We start from the raw sequence: 24,508 nt of genomic DNA, 5'->3' as shown, positions 1-24,508 counted from the left end.
AGGTGTGTGAAGGAGGCACGAGGCTGGGTGGACACTTAACATCCGTAATCCAGCTGTGACAGAGTCAACGAAGTGTGATACAGTGGGGCAAAAAAGTATTTAGTCAGCCACCGATTGTGCAGGTTCCCCCACTTAAAATGATGACAGAGGTCAGTAATATGCACCAGAGGTACACTTCAACTGTGAGAGACAGAATGTGAAAAAAAAAATCCATGAATTCACATGGTAGGATTTGTAAAGAATTTATTCGTAAATCAGGGTGGAAAATAAGTATTTGGTCACCTCAAACATGGAAAATCTCTGGCTCTCACAGACCTGTAACGTCTTCTGTAAGACGCTTTTCTGTCCCCCACTCGTTACCTGTATGAATGGCACCTGTTTGAACTCATCATCTGTATAAAAGACACCTGTCCACAGCCTCAAACAGTCAGACTCCAAAGTCCGCCATGGCCAAGACCAAAGAGCTTTCGAAGGACACCAGGAAGACCTGCACCAGACTGGGAAGAGTGAATCTACAATAGGCAAGCAGCTTGGTGTGAAAAAATCAACTGTGGGAGCAATCATCAGAAAATGGAAGACATACAAGACCACTGATAATCTCCCACGATCTGGGGCTCCACGCAAGATCTCATCCCGTGGGGTCAAAATGATCATGAGAACGGTGAGCAAAGATCCCAGAACCACACGGGGGGACCTGGTGAATGACCTGCAGAGAGCTGGGACCAAAGTAACAAAGGTCACCATCAGTAACACACTACAACGGCAGGGAATCAAATCCCGCAGTGCCAGACGTGTTCCGCTGCTGAAGCCAGTGCATGTCCAGGCCCGTCTGAAGTTTGCCAGAGAGCACATGGATGATACAGCAGAGGATTGGGAGAACGTCATGTGGTCAGATGAAACCAAAGTAGAACTTTTTGGTATAAACTCAACTCGTCGTGTTTGGAGGACGAAGAATACTGAGTTGCATCCCAAGAACACCATACCTACTGTGAAGCATGGGGGTGGAAACATCATGCTATGGGGCTGTTTTTCTGCCAAGGGGACAGGACGACTGATCCGTGTTAAGGACAGAATGAATGGGGCCATGTATCGTGAGATTTTGAGCCAAAACCTCCTTCCATCAGTGAGAACTTTGAAGATGAAACGAGGCTGGGTCTTCCAACATGACAATGATCCAAAACGCACCGCCCGGGCAACAAAGGAGTGGCTCCGTAAGAAGCATTTGAAAGTCCTGGAGTGGCCTAGCCAGTCTCCAGACCTCAACCCCATAGAAAATCTGTGGCGGGAGTTGAAAGTCCGTGTTGCTCGGCGACAGCCCCAAAACATCACTGCTCTCGAGAAGATCTGCATGGAGGAATGGGCCAAAATACCAGCTACTGTGTGTGCAAACCTGGTAAAGACCTATAGTAAACGTTTGACCTCTGTTATTGCCAACAAAGGTTATGTTACAAAGTATTGAGTTGTATTTTTGTTATTCTTTACAAATCCTACCATGTGAATTCATGGATTTTTTTTTCACATTCTGTCTCTCACAGTTGAAGAGTACCTCTGGTGCAAATTACTGACCTCTGTCATCATTTTAGGTGGGGGAACTTGCACAATCGGTGGCTGACTAAATACTTTTTTGCCCCGCTGTATGTGTGTGTCAGTGTGATGTGTTGTAGTTTCAGGAGTCAGTATACAGCTAAAAAGCTTTTTGTTCAGTGTATACAAACAGCTGTAGCTACAGAAAACACATAGACACAGACAACCATTCACACTCACAATCACTCCTACATTCACGCCGGTCGGTGTCATAGCTGCTGAAAACGTACTTAGTGCAGACACAAAACGTCCATCAGCTTCAAAGTGTGTCAGAAAAATGTTCACAAAATGACTGATGGATGAGAGAGGTCCCACTTTTGTTGTTGTGCACAAATCATTGAACAACACAAACACTTAGAGCTGCTTTCAGTGCTGCCTGTTTTGTTACTGCACACATTTCTGATGGTCCTACAGTCCAACGTAGCAAACGTCTCCCTGAAGCCTCTTCTTAGAGACTAAAGGTTGGATCAGAGCGAGCAGCTGAAAGGACACATCTATGAATGCAGTCAGAGACTTTCTCACAACCTCACACTTCATCTGATCAGGTTTAGACTCAGGTTCTCTGTTAGTCACTGAGATTACAGACTCACACATTTATAATAATGTAAGATCAGCAGTAATAATAAAACACACACGTCTGCAGTAACTGTGTCAGTCTGCTCCACTTTCCAGGTCAGATTAAGCTGTTAGAAACCAGAAGTTCAGAAGAATAATTTTCATATTGATTCAGTTTGTCTGTGTGTGTGAAGGCATCATCAGGGTAGATGGAGTCTGTGTGAGCTCAATGTCTCTCACTGTAATCTAGAGCTGGGCGATGAAATGATAAAGATCATTATTGCAAAATAACTTTTTCTCAGTAGAAACATGAAACATACTCAATAGAAAGTCAATAGAATTTATTCCCTCTTTGTTTTGACAGGTAACATGAAAGTTCAATAACAATGAAAATAGCATCACTCTGAACCAATCACATGGCAGGAATAGAGTTAGAGTCACATTAGGTTAGACTGAAGCTGAGTGTATGAGGAGCAGCCGACAGCTGCACATGTGCAGATGCTGCTGCAGTCACACACACCAGTGTGACAGGAGTGTGAGAGAGATTAAAGAAAAAGAGACAACAGAACATGTTCAACTATAAAAACTCGACTTTAAAACATTTAAATAGCTGCTGGATGTTCAGAAGTTCATTAAATCCAACATGACTAAAAATTCAAATGTCAAAGGAAATAAACAAAATATTTAAAGTCAGTCATTCTGATCATAATTGTACTTTGACCTTTAACCTCTCTGCTCTGTGTTGTTTCCTCTTTCAGAGCAGAAAAACATCACAGCTCAGTCTGGACAGGACGTCACTCTGACATGTCGAGCTCCAAACAACAACATCAAATCTGTACATTGGAGCAGATCTGACCTGACAGATGAATATGTGCTTTTGTATCAGGATGATCAGTTTGATCCAGAAAATCAGCATCCATCTTTTAAGAACCGTGTGGATCTGCAGGACAGACAGATGAAGGATGGAGACGTGTCTTTGATTCTGAAGGATGTGAACACTGCTGATAGTGGAACATACGAGTGCCGTGTTTTCATTAAAGAAACACGCTCATGGAAGAAAAGCATCATCCTCCACCTGATTGTTCCTCCAGGTGAGTGAATAGAGTTGAGTGTGTGTGTGATCAGAGGTGAAGCTGCTTTCTGGTTGTTGATGTTTGTTTGTTGTATGGATGAGCTGGTGGATGTCAGAGGTAGACAGATGTTTCTCCAGCTGTTGTCTTTGTGGCGGGTAGTCTAGAGTTGTAGAGCAGCATTGTTTGGGTAAGGTTAGAGCAGAAACAAAGACATTTATGAATCAGTCTCTTTCTCATGATCTGTAGTTTGTCTTTAAACATGTGTGGGAAAACTCAATGCACCCGCAGGAGGAAGCTTTAGAGTTGGGTGCAATATATGCAATGCGGCAGCTATGAGTGGACGCCCCTTACAGACCAATCCCTGGCCAATTAGACCAGCAATTGGGACATGGAATTTCACCTCTCTGTTAGGGAAGGAGCCTTTATTAGTGCATGAGGTCGAGATGTACTGGCTAGACTTAGTCGGGCTCACCTCAACATACGGCTTGCGCTCAACTGGAGAGGCGCTGGACTCTGTCTCAGTCTGAAGCTGCCCTTGGTGAGTGGTGGCAGGCTGGGGTGCGTACCCTAGTATCCCCTCAGCATGCTTCCTATATGTTGAGGCTTCTACCACTGGATGAGATATTTTTGGTCCCTGTGCCTTCCGGCTGGGGAATCAGTCCATTGCGTTTTTCCTTTTCAGTCACCTCCCTTCATTGAATCATATCTGTTATTAACCTCTGTCTCTCTTCCACAGCATGTCTTTATCCTGTCTTCCTTCTCTCACCCCAACCGGTCGCAGCAGTTTGCCCCGCCCCTCCCTGAGCCTGGTTCTGCCGGAGGTTTCTTCCTGTTAAAAGGGAGTTTTTCATTCCCACTGTCGCCAAAGTCCTTGCTCATAGGGGGGTCATATGATTGTTGGGTTTTTCTCTGTATCTCTTATTTTAAGGTCTACCTTACGATATAAAGCACCTTGAGGCGACTGTTGTTGTGATTTGGCGCTTTATAAATAAAATTGAATTGAATTGAATTGAACTGAATTGAAGATGCTGCTGCCTGCATTATGTTTCAGGCCTGAAATGCTGACTTACAGAAAGTGTCCTTAAAAACTTCAAAACATCTGTCTTGACTTTCTATGTGACAGCAGTACAGCACTGATCCCTCAGGGTTCAATCACTGGACTGTATTCACAGTCTGATCACAGTTTTCTGTTCCAATCAGAGGTGAGAAACAGAGATTTTATCTAAGAGAGTTTAAACAAAGAAAAACAACTTCAACAGTAAAATCATCTAACATTGATGATAAAAAACACATGTCAGTTGTCATCATTTAATTGATTTAACTTATGCTGGGATGACCTGAAATTGTCCTTTATTAAAAATATTTGTTGCTATAATTTGTGACACAAACGAAAGAATATTCCTCTTTAAATATTAAATATAATTAAGTAATAATTTCAACATTATGCACTCCACACTGTATATAAATGCCACTTGTTTTTCACATATTCAACTCTGTATATTTTATATATTTTATTATTATTTAATTTGTAAAAATGTGTATACACACACACACACACGCACACGTAGGAAAATATTTAGTATACACATCCAGAAATGCATACACTATTATATATTGTACATATATTTATTAGTTTCAGATTAGCCATTCTTGTATTTTGCTCGTTTGTGTTGTGTTTGCACATCTCTGTTGCTTGTGGGGCTCGCACACAAGAATTTCACTCGCATGTGCTGTGCCATTGTGCCTGCACATGTGATGTGACAATAAAAGAAATTTGATTTGATTTGATTTAGCCTGCTTTTATTTCCTGTTTTTAAGCATCTTTGTGTTTGTCTCTCCTGGTGAGATTTACTGTTAGAAACTGACGATGAGTGAAGAGTATCAGCCTGTTAACATGTCAATAATAATCTGTGTGAAAGTGATACAAGGCTAAATGGAGACTGTGTGGATTAAACATCTGCAATCCAGCTGTGAAAGAGACAAAGAGGTCTATGTGTGTGTCAGTGTGATGTGTACAGTGTCAGGTTTTAGTTAACGGACTCAGGCGCAGATCGGGACTCAGTGGCGTGTCTAGAAAATTTTTGTTAGGGGGGCAGGTATGGGCACAGATTTGGAGAAGGGTGGCAGATGTAATTGGCAGATAATGTTTAAAAAAAAAATTCTACCAACCCTTAAGTTGTCTTCTATTATCCACCAGCTTCTGATGTTTTAAAATGTGCATTAATTCAATAGGTGGCAATCTAGTTATCTTAAATATCTAAAACCTCATAAATCATTTCTACTTCTAAAAGCAGTTAATAATATTTTTATGTAACGATTTGCAAATCTGTTAGTAAAATAATGATAAATTTGATTTAAAAAAATCAAAGTGACTGTCTGATTATTTATTTGCTGTGTGTGTGTTGGAGAGCTGTATTAAAGACTAACACATAACATGTGTAGTTATTATTTTATTGTATTTGCATCAATTGTCAACATCAGGATATTAAAACCTATGAAAGTTGGTTACACACATGTTCCATATCTTAACTGTGTGTAGCAACAACAGATAACACACATGTGTGGGCCTCATCTGAGCTCTGACACATGTAGCTCAGTGACAGCACTGTCTCTCTCTGCCTCTCTGTCTACATGGCTGTGAACAAAAATATAAACACTGAGGCTTCAAAATGCAGCATCTACAACACTGTCACTCTGCCTCCACCAGAATATTTTAATGTAAGAAAACTCCAGACAGCTCTGGAGAAAGTTTCAGAGTAAAAGCCCTGGAGTGTTTTACATGTTATTCTGTTGGATTAAATCTGACGGAGCTGATTCATAAACACTTCACTGCCAGGTATCAGGTGACCTGCAGAGACTGATCCTACAAACACTCAGAAACAGAGTAAACCAAACTGCACCACAGTGATCAGACGAAACCTTCCTGACATGAACACAGCTCCTCAGTAAAAACTGTGAACCAGCAGAGAGACTACACCCAGCACCATACACCACCTCTCTGACACAGTACACCCTCGGGCAGGTGGTGTCCCCATAAACAGTGTGAGAAGCTCTGATTATTTACTATGTTCAAACAAACTGAGTGTCCACAAACGTCTGAGCTCACAGTGAGAGCTGCTGGCACAGTTTGGAGGTGTTCTGCCCCCTGCTGGACACACAGAGCTACAACATGAGGATCAGAGGAGGCTGGTGCTGCTTCACCTTTAGACACAAGAAGGAGGTCAAAAAATGTAAAAACAGAGATTGTTTTTAAACCTGTAAAGGAGGAAATCCTGACGAACCAATCCACAGCCAGAAAAGAAGTCTAACTCTGTGCTGCTCCAATCAGGAATCAGCTCTGTTACTGTGTGAGTGTGTAAAGTCACAGAGTAGCTGGTTTCAAATGTATCTATAAAGTTTATTCACATTTTATTTAGGCTTCAAAAAACAGTCCAAGTTTATTTCTTTGGACTTTGTTCACTTAGCGCCACCTGGAGGACAGTCAGCTCCCTGCAGCAGCTCTGGAGGACTGTTAACTGATGAAGAGCTCGGACTGCACAGCCTGCTTCATCACCGACTTCTTTAAATAAACATGACCACGATCAGTCGCAGCACCTCAGACAAACGTTTGTTACACAGCAGCCGCCTTCACACCGACTGAGCTCCATCACAGCTTCAGAGCTCAGCTTACTAAAGTCAAAGTTTATTTCCTCTCAGGTTTCTTACTTTCAGTAAAGTTTCACTGTTAGAGCCCTGACCAGCATCCTGCAGCATCTGGAGCAGCTGTGTGGTGCTGTCATGGCAATAAGGATCCAAATCTGTGGGGATGTTTCCAGCAGGGGTTATAACCTGCAGCCAGCAAGGTGTGCCTAATAAAGTGGCCGTGTTTATGTCCCAGTGCAGCAGCATCAGAAAACGGTGGTTTACATCTCTGTTACAGGAAACCTGAAGAGTTAAAACACCAGAGAAGAAAATCTAAACGTTACACAAAGAACATAAAAGAAGTAAACTTCATAAAAACTTCACAAATGATGCTTTAAATGAAAAATAAATCCCTGTAAATAATTCAACAGGTCACATGTTAGAACCACCTTAACTAAACTCTGTAGCCGCTCACTGTGGTTTGTCCCAGCAGCTCTTAGGAAACAAACTGCTAACTTCAGTGTCAGCACACACTGTTAGTAAACTATGCAACACTGAATTCAGCTTTCAGTTGTGTTAAGTTGTGAAGTTGTGATGAAAGTCTTCTTACTGACACAGGTAGGATGGTCAGGCGTCCTCTGTTCCTTCACCGTTCATGAACTGTCACTTATAAAATGCTGCCAAACATCAACTACACTCAATAACTAAACGTGTGCAGGTTAAAGTGATGGACGCCCAGATCTGCACTCCAAATACAAACAGACTAAAGGTGTTTCCTCCAGAAACAAAGACAATATTTACAAAGGTCTCACAGGTAAATTGTGAGCGATCACAGCAGCATCTCATCCTGACTAACAGCTTTTAGATGCAGGGAGAGCGTCGTGGTTCAGAGGTGGTTCAGCAGATGATGAAGGCCTTTCTGTTGCATTGTGTAGTGCTGTGGAGGCCATGATGGTCGACTGGGTCTGCTTCTACTGAACTCACAAACACTTCTGAGGTATTTACACCTGAAGCCTCATTGAATGTGAGTCAGAAACAAACGGCTCAGCTGTGATTAATGGATGTTTCCCTGCATTTCTATTTTCACACACTTTATTTCTTACAGCAGGAAAACTGAACAGAATGTATGTAAGAGGTCAGAGTGAGGATGACGTCACTTAATACAGGAAATACATGTTTGTCTGTTTTGATGATGAAGGACTTCTTCAGCTCTGTAAACAGCTACACTTGAGAGGACAGAGGTGATTTCATGGATCAATAACAATGTGTTTATCAGCTTTCATCATCGCAGTGCAGACATGACGTCAGATCTATCAGAGTGAAGGCCGTCTCTCTGATGACGTCACAGAGCAGAGTCCTTCTGTCCAATAAAGGATCTCAGATCAGCTGCTGCCATCTTGTGGCCACAGTTGGTTACTGTCTCTGAAAGTTGTCTCATGTTTCCTGTTGTCCTGCTAACAAAGGCTGGAGCTCATCATGCTGAGAGGGCAGCAGCATTTTGTGGCTCTTCACACATGTTCATTATATTCTGATGATCCTGGATGGAGACAAACTACAGATAAGTGTGTTCAGCCCAACTAGTTTATCTCATTACAGCAGTTTGATGTTTCCCTTTGAATCCCCCTGAAGATCCTGACAGTGAAGCACGTACATAATACTCCAGCCTTTCAACTCTGAGCTTATTTAGTTCTATTAATACACTGAAATCTCATTTGTGTCATGAAGAAAGTCTTTAATCAAACAGAATTCAAAGATCAGAAACATTTCATATATGGAGTTAAACATGAATCATTGTTTCAACAACATATTTATTGTTGTCATAAACAGACAAGAAGACAACAACAAACTGCTCCTCCCATTCAACACATGTCAGTCCATATCCCAGCAAACTAAATCATCTCCATTTACACATCAAATAGAAACATGAATCACTTGTAATGATTAGAAACTTGATAGAATTTCAAATCTAGTTTGGGGAGTCATTCAGTGAGAAACAGTGAAATGATTTTCCATGTGAAAAGGTGGACAGCAGAAACAGAAAGAAAGAGTGAAACTAAAAGAGAAACAAAGAGCTTTGGAACAACGAGGCAGCAGGAGGACAGCTGCAGTTTAACAGCTTCAACTCACTGACAGGAAACAACATTAGAAACATCATCATCCTCAACTCATCTGCTGCACTGACACTGACACCTTCAACGGACACACCTTCACTTCATCATCGTCTGTCCAAATGTATGGAAACATCCTGTGAGTGAAAGTGTGTGTGAAGGTGTGTATGTGTGTGTTAGTATCAGGATCAGAGAACGACAGCTTTCCTCTGTTCCAGTCCAGATTCACTCTGATCCTCTGGAGCTTCTTCTGGACTGAGAGAACAGTGAGAGGAGCTGGTGGTGAACATGCTGAGTATTTACCTTTATAGAACAATATTATCCATAATCCAGACAGTATGTGTCCCTTCCTCTGCACAGACTCTGCTAACACACCCACTTGCCACCATGTACTGTCTCCAACTTCAACATCCCAGCTGTGAGTCCCTGAGTTAAAGCCCTCAGAGCCCAGGACAGAGATGTAATAATCAAACCTCTCTGGATTATCAGGAAGCTGCTGCTTCTCTCCTCCTCGTCTCACACTGGTCAGATCTTCAGACAGGATGAGTTTTGGATTTGCAGTGTTTGGGTCCAGAATGAGAGGAGTGTAGGAGACCATGTCCTTCATGTTGTTCCAGATGTTGAAGGTCAGGTTGCCCAGGTGTTTGGCCTGGTCTATCAGAGCTCCTGAGGGCAGCTGTGGATCATCCAGCAGGGGGCAGCGCTGGACTCTTTCCACTGCAGCCTTGTAGTTGTGCAGGAATGAGACGTCTTCAGCTCTCAGCTCCTCCTCTGTGGCTCTGACTGTGTCTGAAAGAGCTGCTATCTCTCTGCTCAGAGCCTCCATCTTCTCCTTCATCATCCCACTCTTCTGCTCCTCTTCCTCCCTCAGTGCAGCCAGCCTGGCCTCCTCTTCCTCTGCTAGAAACTGCTGAAGCTTCTTAAACTGCTCCTTAATCTGCCTCTCTGTGTGTCGGGCCTGGACCTTAATGTGTTCTGCTGTTTGATCAAACTTCACTTGAACTTCTTCACAAACCTTTAACTTCTTCTTTAAGGGCTCCAGAGTTTCCTGAAGTTCCTTCTTGTGTTGTTGTGCAGCTTCATCGATGGGTCTGAATCTGTGATTGGTGTGTTTTTCTGAGTCTCTGCAGACGACACACACTGGCTGCTGATGGTCCAGACAGAAGAGTTTGAGTTTCTCAGAGTGCAGACTGCAGAGAGCCTCTGAAGCTCTCTGATCTCTCTCCTGTAAGAACGACTCACACAGGTTCTTTAAAGCTCGGTTTAAAGGTGGATGCTTCTTTGAAGATATTTCCTTACAAACTGGACACTCACGTTCCCCTTTCTCTCTCCACCATCTCTTCAGACAGTCTTTACAGAAGCTGTGGCTACATGACAGAAGAACAGGATCTCTGAAGACCTCCCGACAGACCGGACAGCAGAGAGCCTCCTCTGAGCTGGAAGCCATTGAGTCTGTGAGTGAAGCTGAAAACAGCAGACAGGAAGTACAGTCAGTCCTGGCTCCCCTCCCTCCTCTACCACCTTCACTGAAACTTCCTTTGAGTCGTGTTTCTGCTCAAACTCACATTCAGTGTGTGGAGCGTCAGCAGCTTGAAGCAGCAGTGTTGGAGTTTTCCACTTTTCTCTCCTGTAGCTGGACTCACTCAGAGGAAGCTGCTAGTTTGGTCTGAGCTCAGTCTGATCGTCTGTGCGTCTCTCTTTACTGAGGACGAAGAACTTCCTGTTTCCTGGTTTGTCACATTTGAGTGACGTGAGGGGAGGAGACAATGTTGCTGTTTGACTTTTAACTAAGGTGTGTTTCAATCCTGCCTGCAGCTCAAAAGCTGTAAAACAGGTTTTGTGTCTTTTCACCTCCACAGGTCACAACATGAAACCTGTTGTGAAGTTTATAAAATAAAGTGTCACTCGGTGGTGCAGCTGTTTGTCAGCTTCTATTTTAGACTTTGTTCTGGTTCTTGTTCAGGTTCCCAGCAGTGGGAGTGTAATGCAGTCACACACACACAGGTGGTGTTAAGGTGGATTCACTTAGTTACAGACAGTGGTGTTATTTCCTGTAACTAAGGGTGTGTTTCACTCCAAAGTTCAGACATTAACCTGCCAGAAGTTGTAAAAGTTACTAATAAAGAGCTTTTCTCTCATTTCACATGTTGTCCACAATCTCCTCGTGATTACCTCTGGAAAGCCCCGTGGCACAGCTCTCCATCCAGTGCAGCTTTATGGTCATTGCTGTGGTTCCAGAATCTTCTCATGATGACCAGTAGGTCCCCAAACAGCATGACCTTTGACCTCAACCCCTGCCTGGGCTGTCAGCTATGGTCCCTACTTCTCGCTGGGTCTCTGAAGGTTTCTCAGGAGATTCCACCCTTGGGATCATTTCTTCCAGCAATGCTCTGCTGCACCTGCATCTCCTCACTAGAGGAAAAACTTCTATTTGGAAAACATGTCAACCATCATCAAACCAAAATTTCCTTTCAGTTCAGTGAACTTCACTTATCAAAAAATATAATTATTTATTATTTATTAATTATATTATTGGTTTATCACGTTTTCACTTTCACTTATAGGCCATCAAAGTGTTTATTATCTTTACCCAAATAATTGGAGCAGAACTTGTTCCATATTCAGTTTTTCAGCAAAACGTGTTTGAGAAAAGATTCATTCTTATATCTGGAGGAATAAATATATTTCAATAAATATTAACGTTAGCCTGCGACTTTGTTCCAGTTTTGAATTTTGGCCCACTGTGTATTTGAGTTTGACACCCCTGATCCATAGCTGGCGATTTTTTGTTTTTATGGGCCGATGGATTTTTTTTGTTTTTTTAGGAAGGGTATATATAATGAAAGGTGTTGGATTGGCCAATTGGTCATGATCGACTCTGGGCTGGACCAATTACAGCCGAGGAGGCCGGATGCACCCTCCCCCTTGTTTAGCAATCACGTGATTTTCGCGCATTGCATGCCGGGAACTCGTGGCAAAACAATCCAAGTACCGCATCAAATGCAAGCATTTGCAGCACCGCAAAACGTTCATTCTCCGGTTCCCATACCTTCTTGTTTTTTCTTTGCCGCACAAAAAAGTCTCGACGAAAAGACAAAGAAAAGATACGAGGAAAAAATCAAAGGAGTGAAAGGGTCAGACCCTTACGAGCACACAGAGGGACCAAAGACGTCAGCGTGCTGCCCAACTTTCACCACGCTCATATTTATAATCATACGGTTCTTGGAGTGAGTGCATACACTCGTGAAGTTTAGTAACTTCAGGTCACTGCAACAAGCCCAGGTACAGTTTACCGACGGATGGGTGCAGGACCTTGAAATGCACCGTGTAGAAAGTAAAGACCATCGTACGAACAAAGGTAAGTTTACCAGTCTCACAAATCGTCGTCATAAATACACATTCGTTAACAGTTTATTAATATAACCTTTGAGCTCAACGGTAATTAATTAGTAGTGGAAATAATTTCTGGTTCATCACAGAAATGTAGCAGTGACAATAATATTGTATGCTGTAATCGCACTGGACAATTAGTGATACAAAACACCTGTTTTACCCTGTGAATAAAAGTATATGTTTCTGTCAATGTACCATAATAACAGAAGCGAAACACAATATTGTGTCAGGACAATTTACTATTTATGCACAATAAACAAAGGAGCAATTTCTGTTCAGCGCCAGACTTGCTTGTAACCTATATCACCAATTATGTTAAGAAAAATGACGCATTAACTACAACAAAACTCTGACCTTTGTGGGAATGCTTGGAGCAGACTAACCTGTGAGCTGGAGAGTTCTGGGACGTTATATTTGGTATATCCAGACCATCCGTCGGCTCTTACTTCGGAAACATGGCTTAAAAAATTTCTCTTCAACGACGTAATCCGATAAAAAAACGATCTCTTTACCCGTCGGCTTCCCGTGGCTGTCATGCGACCGGCTGTTGCAGTTAATAATACAACAGCTTCTTGCCATTTTTTGTGTTTCTTTTTATCGCTGTGTAACTGAGTTCAATTGAAAGCCTGCGTGCGCTAGTACCTCTTGCCACAAGTTCCCAGAATCCTTTGCGGTTTTACCCCTGAATGACGTCACATTTTCAATCTTCATCCCGACTTTTTGTCCCAGTCCAGCCTTGCCCTGATCTAACCTCTCCTCTTCCTCACAGCTCTGATTTCTCTGAGGGAGATGTTGTGACTGTAATCTGTGAGGAGGACCAAAGCGTTTCTGATTGGACTGTGAGGAGAAACACCAGCAAACTGCAGAGGGCTGAGTGTGGAGATGGGCGGGGACAACAGCAACGTGATCAATCATGTTCAATCAGTACGCTGGTGCCTCACGACACCGGAGTTTACTGGTGTGAGTCCAGTAATGGTGCCATCAGTAACCTGGTTAATATCACAGTCACTGGTAAGCTGATCACTCTCACTTTACTTCTTATTGCATCCACAAATTGAGCTGAACATGCAGGTACATAGATTCTGTGCTGTTCTTCACTGATCACCTACCTGACTGACAGAGTAATGAAGGACTTCCCTCCCTCGGTGCTTCTTAATGTGTGAGGATATTCTCCATTACTGAGTTAAGACTTCCTTATTTAGATCTAAGCTCTGGATTATCTTGCACGTCTCGTGGCTCCCAAATGTCTCTTAAGTTATTATCCTCTGTAGCCTCATACTTTAGCTTTACTTGGCAAATGTGAATGCTTTGTGTGCTGACAAACCCTTTTGCATGTAGTGTTTTTATGAAAAGCCTTATAATTGCCTAATTTTGTGTTTTTGTTCTGTTACAAAAGCAGGAATTCTTACTGTTGTTTAATATTTTAATCAAACCTTTAAGTTTAATTCAACACAAAAAGCCCCACTGTAAACAAATCCACAGAACAGAACCAAACTCAGCAGCCAAACAGTTTGTCCTCAGTGCAGGTCGACATTCAGAAAAACCAGCTGCCTCAGCTTGGATGGGCTGATGTGGTTTCTCCTTAGTATCTGCCCAGTTTTTGAGAAGACCCTCCAAAGGAACAGATGTTGCCACAATGCACAGTCTCCCCTCCATCACCTTCAACAGGTAGGGAAAGACTGTGGCCTTGGCCTCCCACCAGCTCTGTGGGCCTTCTCCTTGTTGGATGAGGGGCTCCTCAAGATAACATTTCATCTCCATCATAACATCGGCTGTAGTATTTCTCTTTGCAGCATCTCCTGTAGCTCTTTCATCAAAGAGGCTCCACACAGCAGACGTCTGTGGCTCCTCCTTCACTTGGCCCTGTAATGGTGGAGCTGGGTGGGAGTGCACTTTGCTGCTGCAGTTATTCTCTGAAGTGCCTCATCAACAGCTCTGTTGTCACTGAATGCAAGCTTTTTAAATCTACCATCCAGTGATGCAGCTTCTGAGTGGACGGTGTTGAACTCCACACACAGAAATTTTTCACACTCACTGCTAATTTTGTTTTACAGTGAAGCCACTCTGCTCTGCTAGTCCCAATATCTTTCACCTGCAGCAGATGCTGCTTCGTTTGCAGCTGTCAGTCATATTTCTGTGTTTTTGTGTCGCACTCTCCTCCACACTGCTGTCTGTCATCTCACAGGTATGATGTGCGGAGCGATGCTGAACTTCCAATCCCAGCGTTTCATGTTGCAGGATCAATTCCCATATGAAAATATCAATATCTAATTTGATTACATTTGTTTTTCATCATAAATATGACAGACAAAAGTAAATTCGGCAATTAGCGGGATGGTCTGCAATACCCTGTTAACAGGAACTACACTCACCATCTCTCATTCATGTGCGTGTTACGGCTCTGCAAGAGTGTGAGCCAATGAGAAACCAGAGGCACAAAACTTTAGACCACAAAACACACAATCTGATGTTGGTTTGTAAAGATGTTGCTGATGAGACTTTGTAGAAAGCAGCTGGTCTGAGTGATGTGATCAGAGTGCAGCAGATAATGTCTGACAGCAGTTTGAAGAGCAAATGGATTCTGTTCTGTTCTTCATCATCACCTACCTGACACCTCACACCTGTTTCTCACCTGCAGGTCACACAGGAGGATCTGTTGGACTGAAGGTCAGCCTGTCAGTTCCTGCTGTGCTTCTTGTTGCTGCTGTTTTCTTCATGTAGAGAAAACAAAAACAACGAAAGAATCAGGATCCAGCCTCATGTTGAGCTGCAGCAAAATAAAATGTCTGAATCTTTTTAAATCAGCACTCTTAGTCTCCCGCTGGTGGTTTCAGCGTTGTCAGTGAACCTGGGGAACATGAGATGATGCTGGTAACAGAAATCAAAGGGAGTGAACAGCAGACAGGGATCAGCTGCAGGTTTAATACACGTCCTGAATTTGGTTTAGTTTGAAGTTTCTGTAAAATAAAACCAAACGTTGTGATTTGTCTCTTTATGAATAAAGTTGAATTGAATTTCTCTCTGAGCTCCTGTTTCTGTTGTCTGTCAGTGATTTTATCAGTTGGACATCAAGTAAAACTTTGGATAAAATGAAAACTGTTCACACAGTGTCTGTAAATCCACAGGTGAAAATAACACATGTAACATTCACACAAGTCCACGAGTGATTGAATGAAATGTGATCATGGAAAAATAAATTCAAAACTATTCAAGACTTTTACCATTAACTGTCGTTCTATTATGAAGTAACAGGAAGGTAATAACACTATAATATAATAATAATAAAGAAAATTAAAAAATATGGTATAACAGAGCTCACTGCCTCACACTGTCGATAGCAGCATTTCTTTTTAACCTTATTTCATTTAAGGCTCAGACGATCATCTGTTTCCACTTAAAGTAGTCTAGCTCTGATATCACTTTAGCCTCTGGATGGAGGATTTGCTATGTTAACTTATAGATAATAAACTCAACGTATTACAGACCAAAACCAAACACGTCCGTAGTATAAGACTGGATTTAACTCCCTTCACACCTGTCTCGACACAACAGTCAGGTCAGTCCCTTCCCTTTTAAGAAATCCACCTTAAATGTGTTTTAAATGTAAGTGATGCAAAATGAATTTAATATTTTATCTTTAGTTTGTCAGGTAGCATCAGGTCAGATGGATGATGTTGGGTGAGATGGAGCAGACAGAGATGTCATCACAGCTGAGAGGAAGCAAAAGCCTCAACATCCAGGCTTAAAAGTGATGTAGGGAGCTAAAGCTAAAGCTCTGCTTTCTTTGTGTGCTTGTGCTAACAGCAACTAATGAGAAATGTGATGACAATTGTCCAGCTTTGTCCTTTTATATTCTACCAAATGTGAAGTGAACCTGTGGTTATACAGTAACGATAAGAGCATCTTTATTAGTCCCACATGTGGGAAATTTGTTTTGTTACAGCAGGAAGTGGACAGTGCAGTTACATAGCAAACATGAGAGAACCCTGGAATAGAATAAGAAACTGTACACAACTGTACCCAATAGAATAGAATAGAATGATAGGATAAAAATAGAATACACATGCTATATACAACTGAGTACAAATACAACGTTGTCAGAAAAAGAGTGTTACACTTAGTCCTATTGCACATGTGTGTGTTTGATCAGCTGCAAAGTCTTTGTGGTGGAGTCTGACAGCAGAGGGGAGGAAATCTCTCCGTCCCACATCGTGGGTGCTGCAGCCACTGAAGGAGCTGCTCTGAAGCGCTATAAAGGTTTGTGATGATCAATACAGGTTTACAGCTCAGATCATACTGAGTTCATTATGACTGATATAAATATGTGATAGAATAATAATAAATCGAGTAAATTGTGATTGACAAACAGTTTTAAAGAGAAAGTTTGTTAGTTTAAATTGTGTGAAAGGTCAGAGATGGAGAGAACACCAGGCTGGGGCTGAATATCAGTGTATTACATGCAAATCTGATTGGATGACAGGACAGAGCATAAACTGAAGCTGGCATGGATGTTCTGGGTCTCCTGCCTCTGTGAGATCAGCAGGTCAAAGATTCAATAGCAAAACTTGGTTGTTCCAGCAGCGACGCCGAGGGCAGTGAGCTCTAAAAGCCTCCCAGATGAAAACGTGCCCGATCGAGAGGTGATCTGCTGCTGATGGGTGACGAACCTACTCAGGTCTCCAGCTCTTATCAGAGGAGGCAGTGAAGACACCTGAGCTTCAAGGCAGTCAGGCTGGGCGAGTCTGTGATTACATACTTTTATCTAAGTACAATCTGAGTATTTTACCTGTAAGTAATCTTACAGTATTATGTTATATTGTGAGTCCTTCTTACAGATCTTCCTAGGTTGAAAATTAAACAGTACTAAATGTAACAAGTAGACAGCAGCACTAAAGTCATCAGTTTAATGGACACAGAGGAAGCTTTTCAAAGGCTTAAGAAGAATAACATGATGCTAGAACATCACATTTTATAATATGACAGTAAAAATAACTCACAGAGATCATCTTCTATGTTTTCCTCCATAAGGGCGGCGAGCCTGGGTCCAGCTATTTGAGTGGTGCCTTGTTTTGGTGAAGCTTTTGAATTGCTTGGCCTTTGAGGCCTGCATGGAGCTCAGGCTGACACTAAGCACAGAAAAGGCCCACAGTGGGTGCACACACAGGATACAGATCCTAGAAACACTGAAATTTCTAAAGTCTCCACTAAATCAGGGTCAGATGTGTGTGAAGGTCCAAGACGTTTGCTGGATGTGAATTATCATGTGCAATGCTCCAGTTTGACCTCACGGGGGCAGTGTTGTTTTACACTCAGACTGCAGGACATAATAACAGTGTTGGAGTGTGAAAGTAAAGCAGCTTTTCTCTCAGTGTATGCAGAGGGATTTCTGATGACATCAAACTGTTTGTGTGTCTGTTGTCACAGCAGCAGCCATCAGTGACAGCAGCACACAAAAGCAACACAACAGCAGGTTCAAATACTCAGAGGAACCATTTATTTCTAATGTCTGACCAGTTTGTAGTTTGTGTTTGAGTTCAGTTTAAAAACTTTAAAATACTGACCACAAGTTTCAAACAAACAACATATAAGAAGATAAGATGGAAACAAACAGAGTGAAACAGAGTTTGTTTCCTTCCTGGTTTCCTGGTTTTCGTATGTTTGTCACACTTAAATGTTTCAGATCAAACACATTAAAATATTAAACAAAGAAAACACAAACTGAAGTTTGTAAATGAAGATGTTTGTTATTAAGGGAACAAATCCAAAGCTACATCATCCTGATCTGAAACATTTAATAAGTGTGACAAACATACAAAGAACAGGAAACCAGTTTGAGCAGCTGTAATCAAACTGTCAACCTTCACACTTTTTACTAAAACCTTTAATTCTCCACTAACATCACTTTGTATCCACGGTCACTCTAATGGACCCTAGAAAATAAGATAAAACACATTCAAAGACTATTTTGTGTTGAGAAGAAGTTTCTGGCTCTTATTCTATTTTCTAAAGGAGGCAAACAGCAAACAGGACTCTCCAGCTGCCCCGGAGCAGATTGTAATCATTGCTCTAGACGAGCTTCATCATGTTGCAGACACACCTTCATGCTCAGGGCAGCCGTTACCTGTGTGCTCTAAGAGAAGCAGGAAGATTTAGGGTCAGATTTACTAACATGTGGAGCAGCAGCAGCCGCATCACAAAGTTTAGTATGTTATGTATTTGTAATTTTGAGTTTTATATCTCTTGGAGAGAGATATCTTTTGCATACTTATAAATGCACCATGTGGTAAGCTGTATACTGTGTCTACTGCTGTACTGACAATAAAGCTCTTGAGTCTTGAATGTGTATCTGTAAGAGTGTCACTGTCAGGAGACGTGTCTGTCATAGTTGCTGCTGGGAGGTTATTACTGGGAGGGAGATGTTATCAGAGTCATCAGAGCTTCATCGGCTCAGAGTCGTTATCGCAGCACCAAAACTTTGTCAGTGAACTGGAATGAGCTGGATCTGAAACAAAGGCAGCTGTTACTGTGTTAGATTCACGTCTGCATGTTGAAACGTCTTATTAAAAGTAAAGATGTGCACATACAGGCACGTGTCACAGTGACGCTGAGGATCCTCAGAGAGAGATTTCACTCATTTTCTTTACAAACCAAACTTTTATTTCCAGAGATATAAAAAAAACAAAGTTAAACACAACAGTGTTAAAAAGGGCACAGCCGAGCAAAACACCACAAACACAAAAACAAGCTGTTTAAAGAAGGTCACAGACTCAAGAGTGCAGAAGTGGAGCAAGGTGGAGCAGTTCGGTGATGTAGGTGGAGGCTTCACACTGTCAGGCCATAAAAAACTGATCCTCTAACAGTGGAGAGATGTTTGGAGTTAAAGCTTTGTCAGGCCAGAGAACAGAGCATCAGTTCGTCACACTGACCTCACTGCTGTAGTGATTAAGGACGTCAGAAATCCAGAATCCACTTCAGGACATGTATGACATCATGTCACCCATAAAGGCTTCAGCCATGAACTGGGTCTCGTGTGAGCCATATGAGACCCAGTTCTGTCTCATTACAGATACACAAACATGCGTGTGTACATCATGTTTGTGAGTTTGTATGAAAATGTTTTCACAGTGTCAACTTTCCCTAAAATCACAATGTTCCTTAATTTTAGCCAAACTGGTGGATCTGAAAATCCATCTGAACAGACACGAGTCAAACTTGTCCCGAAACACTGTCAGTGTACGAACGTCTGCATCATCTGTACAACAGCAGAAAATATTTCAATCCATTCATTGTCGTGTATTTTGGGTCATTTTAGGAAAAGTCACCAAGTTTCAGCCCAAACTGAGTCTATAACAGTTTGTAAACTCTGTCAAATTTGATACGATGGATTTACAAACCACGGAGAACAAAGTACAAGCTGTCTCCCAGTGGGCTGGGCTTAAGGAGGAAAAGTCACATGAGGCAGGAAAAGTCACACGAGGCAGGAAAAGTCACATGAGGCAGGAAAAGTCACACGAGGCAGGAAAAGTCACACGAGGCAGGAAAAGTCACATGAGGCAGGAAAAGTCACACGAGGCAGGAAAAGTCACATGAGGCGGGAAGAGTCACACGAGGCAGGAAAAGTCACATGAGGCAGGAAAAGTCACATGAGGCATCATCAGTTTCTTTCTGTCCTTGATCATCTGTTTTTCATCATGCTGGGTAACAGTGACTTCATGCAACATCAGGCTCAGCTTTATTCAGCTTTGAATACTTTGCAGCCCTTTCAATTGTTTTTTTTACGTTTTTTTCTCTGGTTTTGTTTTGTTGTGCTAAAACCCCTCTCATATTTTCTGCAGATCAGATTAATAAGAAGAGCAACAACAACAAGAAGCACAGCAGAAACTGACAGACCAACTATCACTCGAGCAGATCCATCCTCCTTCCCTCCGTCCTCCTTCTCTCCAGCCTCCTTCTCTCCAGCCTCCTTCCCTCCAGCCTCCTTCCCTCCAGCCTCCTTCCCTCCATCCTCTGTGTCTCCTCCTGGCTGACCTGCAGGTGAGAAACAGGTGTGAGGTGTCAGCTGTCAGGTAGGTGATGAGTGAAGAACAGAACAGAATCCGTTTCCTCTTCTAGTTCAGGACAACAGATTAATACAAACTATTCACAATATGTATAAAGTGAGAAAATACTGGTGGATTTTTCGAGCTTCTTAAAAGGAAACAGATGTTCTGACTAAACATGACTAAAACTGATCCAGCTGTTCTTTATTATTTGACTGGATTAAACGTTTTAAACAAACTTGAAGAAGTCCAGCTCCTTACAATAGTTTTTTACAGTTGTTACACAGACAAACTGTATTATTGTCAGGGTCCTATGTCTGAGCGACCCAGGATCCCTGAGCAGTTATGGACCTGTTATATTACATGTATTTTTGGTGTTGCTGCCCCTCTTCTCCATGTTTGTAGATATGAGTGTGTGTGTGTGTGTGTGTGTGTGTGTGTGTGTGTGTCTGAACTCTTGTTTACAGGCACCTTCAGGCCTGGTGGGTGTGGCCCTGCTAGGGGACTGGCCACACCCGAAGCCACACACCTGCTGCTGATCAGGGCTCGCCGGGGGAGCTACTTAGGAGAGTCTTGGAGCTCCCACAGATGTGGGATTACTGCGTGAGACTCCCAAGTCAGAGTGAGTGAGTGAGTGAGTGAGTGAGTGTCCCCGCGGGGTCAGTGTTTAACGGCTGCCTCTATTGTTTTCCTACAGGAGGAACGTGGAGAGGAAGAACAGCACGCACAGGGTGTGCAGAGTCACGACAGCGGGGAGCACGAACACGGACGCCAATGGACACACACGGTAGCCTTGGGGAGCACGGGGATTAATTGTGCATCGATATTTACCACACTGTAAATAAACGCACTGTCTACACACAGAGCGCCGCGCCTGGGTCCTCCTTTCCCCACGGTCTGCCAGCCGGACCGTGACAAATATGGCTGTTATGTATTTGCTCTGGCAAAGATTAATTCATTAATTTATCAGCAGTTTATCACAGCTGGTCACAGAGATACTGATGATTTCAGCATGAGAGGTTCAAAGCCACACTGTGATCAGTCTCAGGAGTTTGGAAACTGCTTCCAGATCAGTAACTCTGCTCAGCTGGTCTCATTACAGCGAGAGGGCAGCCATGTTTTTAACACAGCTGCAGTAAAGATACTTTACAATAAGCACTGCCTGTATTCAGATAAACTGCCAGCTTAGTTTGATTTGATCTAAACCTGCAGAGTGACAGCAGCCGTCCTCTCTCTGTAACAGCAACAACATGCAGGGAGTCTGCTCAGCTACACATGGATTAAACTCTGAGGTTAAACTATCAGGACATAATAGAAGTCAGTGAATTAATAAATAACAAACTAGCTCAGCTGGAGTCTCACATTGTCACAGATGAGGATGATAACACTGACTCCAGAGTGAGCAGGACACATCTGTGCTAAAGAAAACTGATGGAGGCCAACTGAGTGTGGGTGGATGCTGGACTCCAGCCACAAAGACAACAGCTGGAGAAACATCTGTCTACCTCTGACATCCACCAGCTCATCCATACAACAAACAAACATCAACAACCAGGAAGCAGCTTCACCTCTGATCACACACACTCAGCTCTACTCACTCACCTGGAGGAACAACCAGGTATACGAAGCTGATGTTCATCCATGACCTTGTTTCATTCATGAACACATGACACATGTATGTTCCAGTGTCATTAATCGTCACGTTCTTCAGAATCAAAGACATGTCTCCATCCTTCATCTGTCTGTCCTGCAGATCCACACGGTTCTTAAAAGATGGATGCTGGTGTGTTGAATCAGAGGAACCATGCTGGTACAAAAGCACATATTCTGGCTTCAGGTCAGATCTTGTCCAGTTTAAAACTGTAACTGTGTTGTTTGGAGCTCGACATGTCAGAGTGACGTCCTGTCCAGACTCAGCTCTGATGATCTTTGGGTCTGAAAGAGGAAACAACACAGAGCAGAGAGGTTAAAGGTCAAAGTACAATTACGATCAGAATGATTGACTTTAAATATTTTGTTTATTTCCTTTGACATTTGAGTTTTTAGTCATGTTGGATTTAATGAACCTCTGAACATCCAGGAGGTCACCAGTGACCCACTGAGGGGGAATTTTAGCCTCATGCTAAACATGCAAAGTGTCAGAAACTACAGGGTGGCCTTTTGTTGTGGGCAGTCTGAGGTACACCTGTGCACTACTCATGATGTCAGATCAGTATCCTGATGTGGCACACCTGTGAGGTGGGATGGATTATCTCAATATGGCAGATGTGCCCACTACCACACATTTGGACTGATTTGTGACCACTGTTTGGGAGGGATGGTTATATTGTGTATCTGGAATGAATTTTAGGTCTCTACGTCCATCCCATGGGGAATGGGAGCAGTAACAAAGGTGTTGCGTTTATATTTTTGTTGAGTGTATATAGACATAGTATATTGTTACACACTTGTAAATGTCTCATTGGAGACTGGCACACACATTATTTTGCAACAACTAAATAATATAAAATATTTGAACCATCAGAACATTTTAACCAAATACAATATTGTAAATAAAAGATTACAGGGGCAGGGTGCCTTGTTTTTGTCGATAAAGCTTTTCATGTCCTTAAAAGTGCTATTTTTTCTCCTGCTTAAAAATTTGGTTAGTGACAGTCCCTGGATAAGCAGAGGAAGATGGATGGACTAAATTTGCTTAGTCCATCCATCTTCTATAGAGCTGAGGTGTCAGATTCTGTGTAATATTATGCCACAATCCTGTCAGGAATCAGGATGATTTTGTTGTGTTTTACGCTTTGGAGGGACAAAATAACGTCAGGTCTGCTGGATTAAAAAATTATTTTGTGAGATCATGCTTATGTGAAACTAGTGGAGACGTTTCTACATAATACACACAGTTTGGACACAGCTTTTCATTTTTACTTCTTTTTACTTTATTTTTACTTCTTTATTTTGTAGATTGTTACTGAAGGCACCAAAACTCTAAATGAACACATGTGTAATTTTGTAGTAAAGAAAAAAGAATGAAATAACTATAAATAAATATGTTTGGTTATGTTTATGTTATATTTTTTTAAATAGTCAACCTTTGCTTTGATCACTGCTTTGCACACTCTTGGCACTCTGTTGAGGAACTTCATGAGGTATTCAGCTGTGTTAAGGAAGAAACGCTTTTATAAGGTTTATGTTCAGCAGTCATTGATCAATGATTCCTCTTCCTGATTTGTTTGCTTGGTTTACATACCAAGCAAACATACTTTATATACATTAAAGTATATGTTCATATTTTACTCTTAATAGGAAAAGAACAAAATGTACTACTCGCTCTGTCTCTAGAAACAGGAAGTTCACCCTGTGACATTTACCGCGAGAGATTAACACACACACGCACACACACACACACGCACACACACACACACACACACACACACACACACGTATGCAAAATTAAAGGAAACTGCTATGCTTGTTTCACCCTGCTTACTATAAATAAAGACGAACTGCAGCTCGGTGTGAGTGAGTCTCTCTCTGAGCTCTCACCCGTGCAGCACGTTAACTGTCTCCAAGTGTCTCAGTGTTGTTTATTCACCTAACTGTTTGATAACTGTAAATCTCTAACAACCTGAAATATTATTGTTATTATTATCTTAAAGTAATATTATTATTGCTTCTAGGCTGGACTAATGTAGTTCATTATTATCAGGATGTCCTAAAAACTAACTCCAAAGGCTGAGTGAGTTCTGAACAACCAAAAAGCTCAATCAGACCAATGTTTTGCCACTAAGCAACATCCTCCAGCAGAACTCTATGTATCAGGTTGGTCCTGATGCACAAACATGTTTTAGATGGACTCAGCGGTTTAACATTAAGATGTTATTATGAAAGAAAAAAAGTTTTGCTCTGACAGCTTTTCTGAGAGATCTAATAAGATCCCAAACACATTGACCTCTTTGTAGAACATTGTTAAATAAGCATATTATTTAACCTTTTAAACATTTTAAACACTGGGTTGTGAATAGAAGATGGAAAAACAAAACAACTAAAACAAAGAGAAAAAAGCTACGCAGCACACAAACTCTGGAAAGGGGACCTTTATGTCACTGAGCACATTATTATGTATGCATTAATAAATAAC

The 24,508-nt window shown here is 42.0% G+C and overlaps 3 protein-coding genes across 3 annotated transcripts in view; 1 reads left to right on the top strand and 2 right to left on the bottom strand.

Moving 5' to 3' along the window:
- LOC146578510 (hemicentin-2-like) overlaps window positions 1–24,508 on the top strand; it is an 871,231-nt gene that overhangs the window by 728,196 nt on the left and 118,527 nt on the right. The window contains exon 20 of the mRNA XM_085268642.1: window positions 2,898–3,234. Coding sequence (XP_085124768.1) covers window positions 2,898–3,234 — 337 coding nt within the window. The remainder of the gene's footprint in view (window positions 1–2,897; window positions 3,235–24,508) is intronic.
- Window positions 8,864–10,606, bottom strand: LOC146578516 (nuclear factor 7, ovary-like). Its single transcript, XM_085268681.1, has 2 exons — window positions 10,507–10,606; window positions 8,864–10,405 (listed from the first exon to the last, which is right to left on the bottom strand). The coding sequence occupies exon 2, from the start codon at window positions 10,386–10,388 to the stop codon at window positions 8,994–8,996; it is 1,395 nt and encodes a 464-aa protein (XP_085124807.1). The 5' UTR covers window positions 10,389–10,405; window positions 10,507–10,606; the 3' UTR covers window positions 8,864–8,993.
- Window positions 18,233–24,508, bottom strand: part of LOC146578513 (limbic system-associated membrane protein-like) — a 75,247-nt gene continuing 68,971 nt past the window's right edge. The window contains exons 4-6 of the mRNA XM_085250140.1: window positions 21,976–22,308; window positions 20,225–20,362; window positions 18,233–18,264 (exon numbers count right to left, since the gene is read on the bottom strand). Of these exons, the coding sequence (XP_085106266.1) occupies window positions 18,233–18,264; window positions 20,225–20,362; window positions 21,976–22,308 (503 nt within the window). The remainder of the gene's footprint in view (window positions 18,265–20,224; window positions 20,363–21,975; window positions 22,309–24,508) is intronic.

Source organism: Mchenga conophoros, linkage group LG3, assembly GCF_057382185.1.
Source record: "Mchenga conophoros isolate Kocher_MC1m ecotype Shallow Benthic linkage group LG3, M_conophoros_male_GT1.1, whole genome shotgun sequence".
NCBI lineage: Eukaryota > Metazoa > Chordata > Actinopteri > Cichliformes > Cichlidae > Mchenga > Mchenga conophoros.
This window is presented reverse-complemented; position numbering and strand designations above follow the sequence as displayed.

Bases quoted from the DNA above. Each gene is read 5' to 3' on its own strand.
- LOC146578516 (XM_085268681.1), bottom strand. From the start codon at position 10,388: ATGGCTTCCAGCTCAGAGGAGGCTCTCTGCTGTCCGGTCTGTCGGGAG.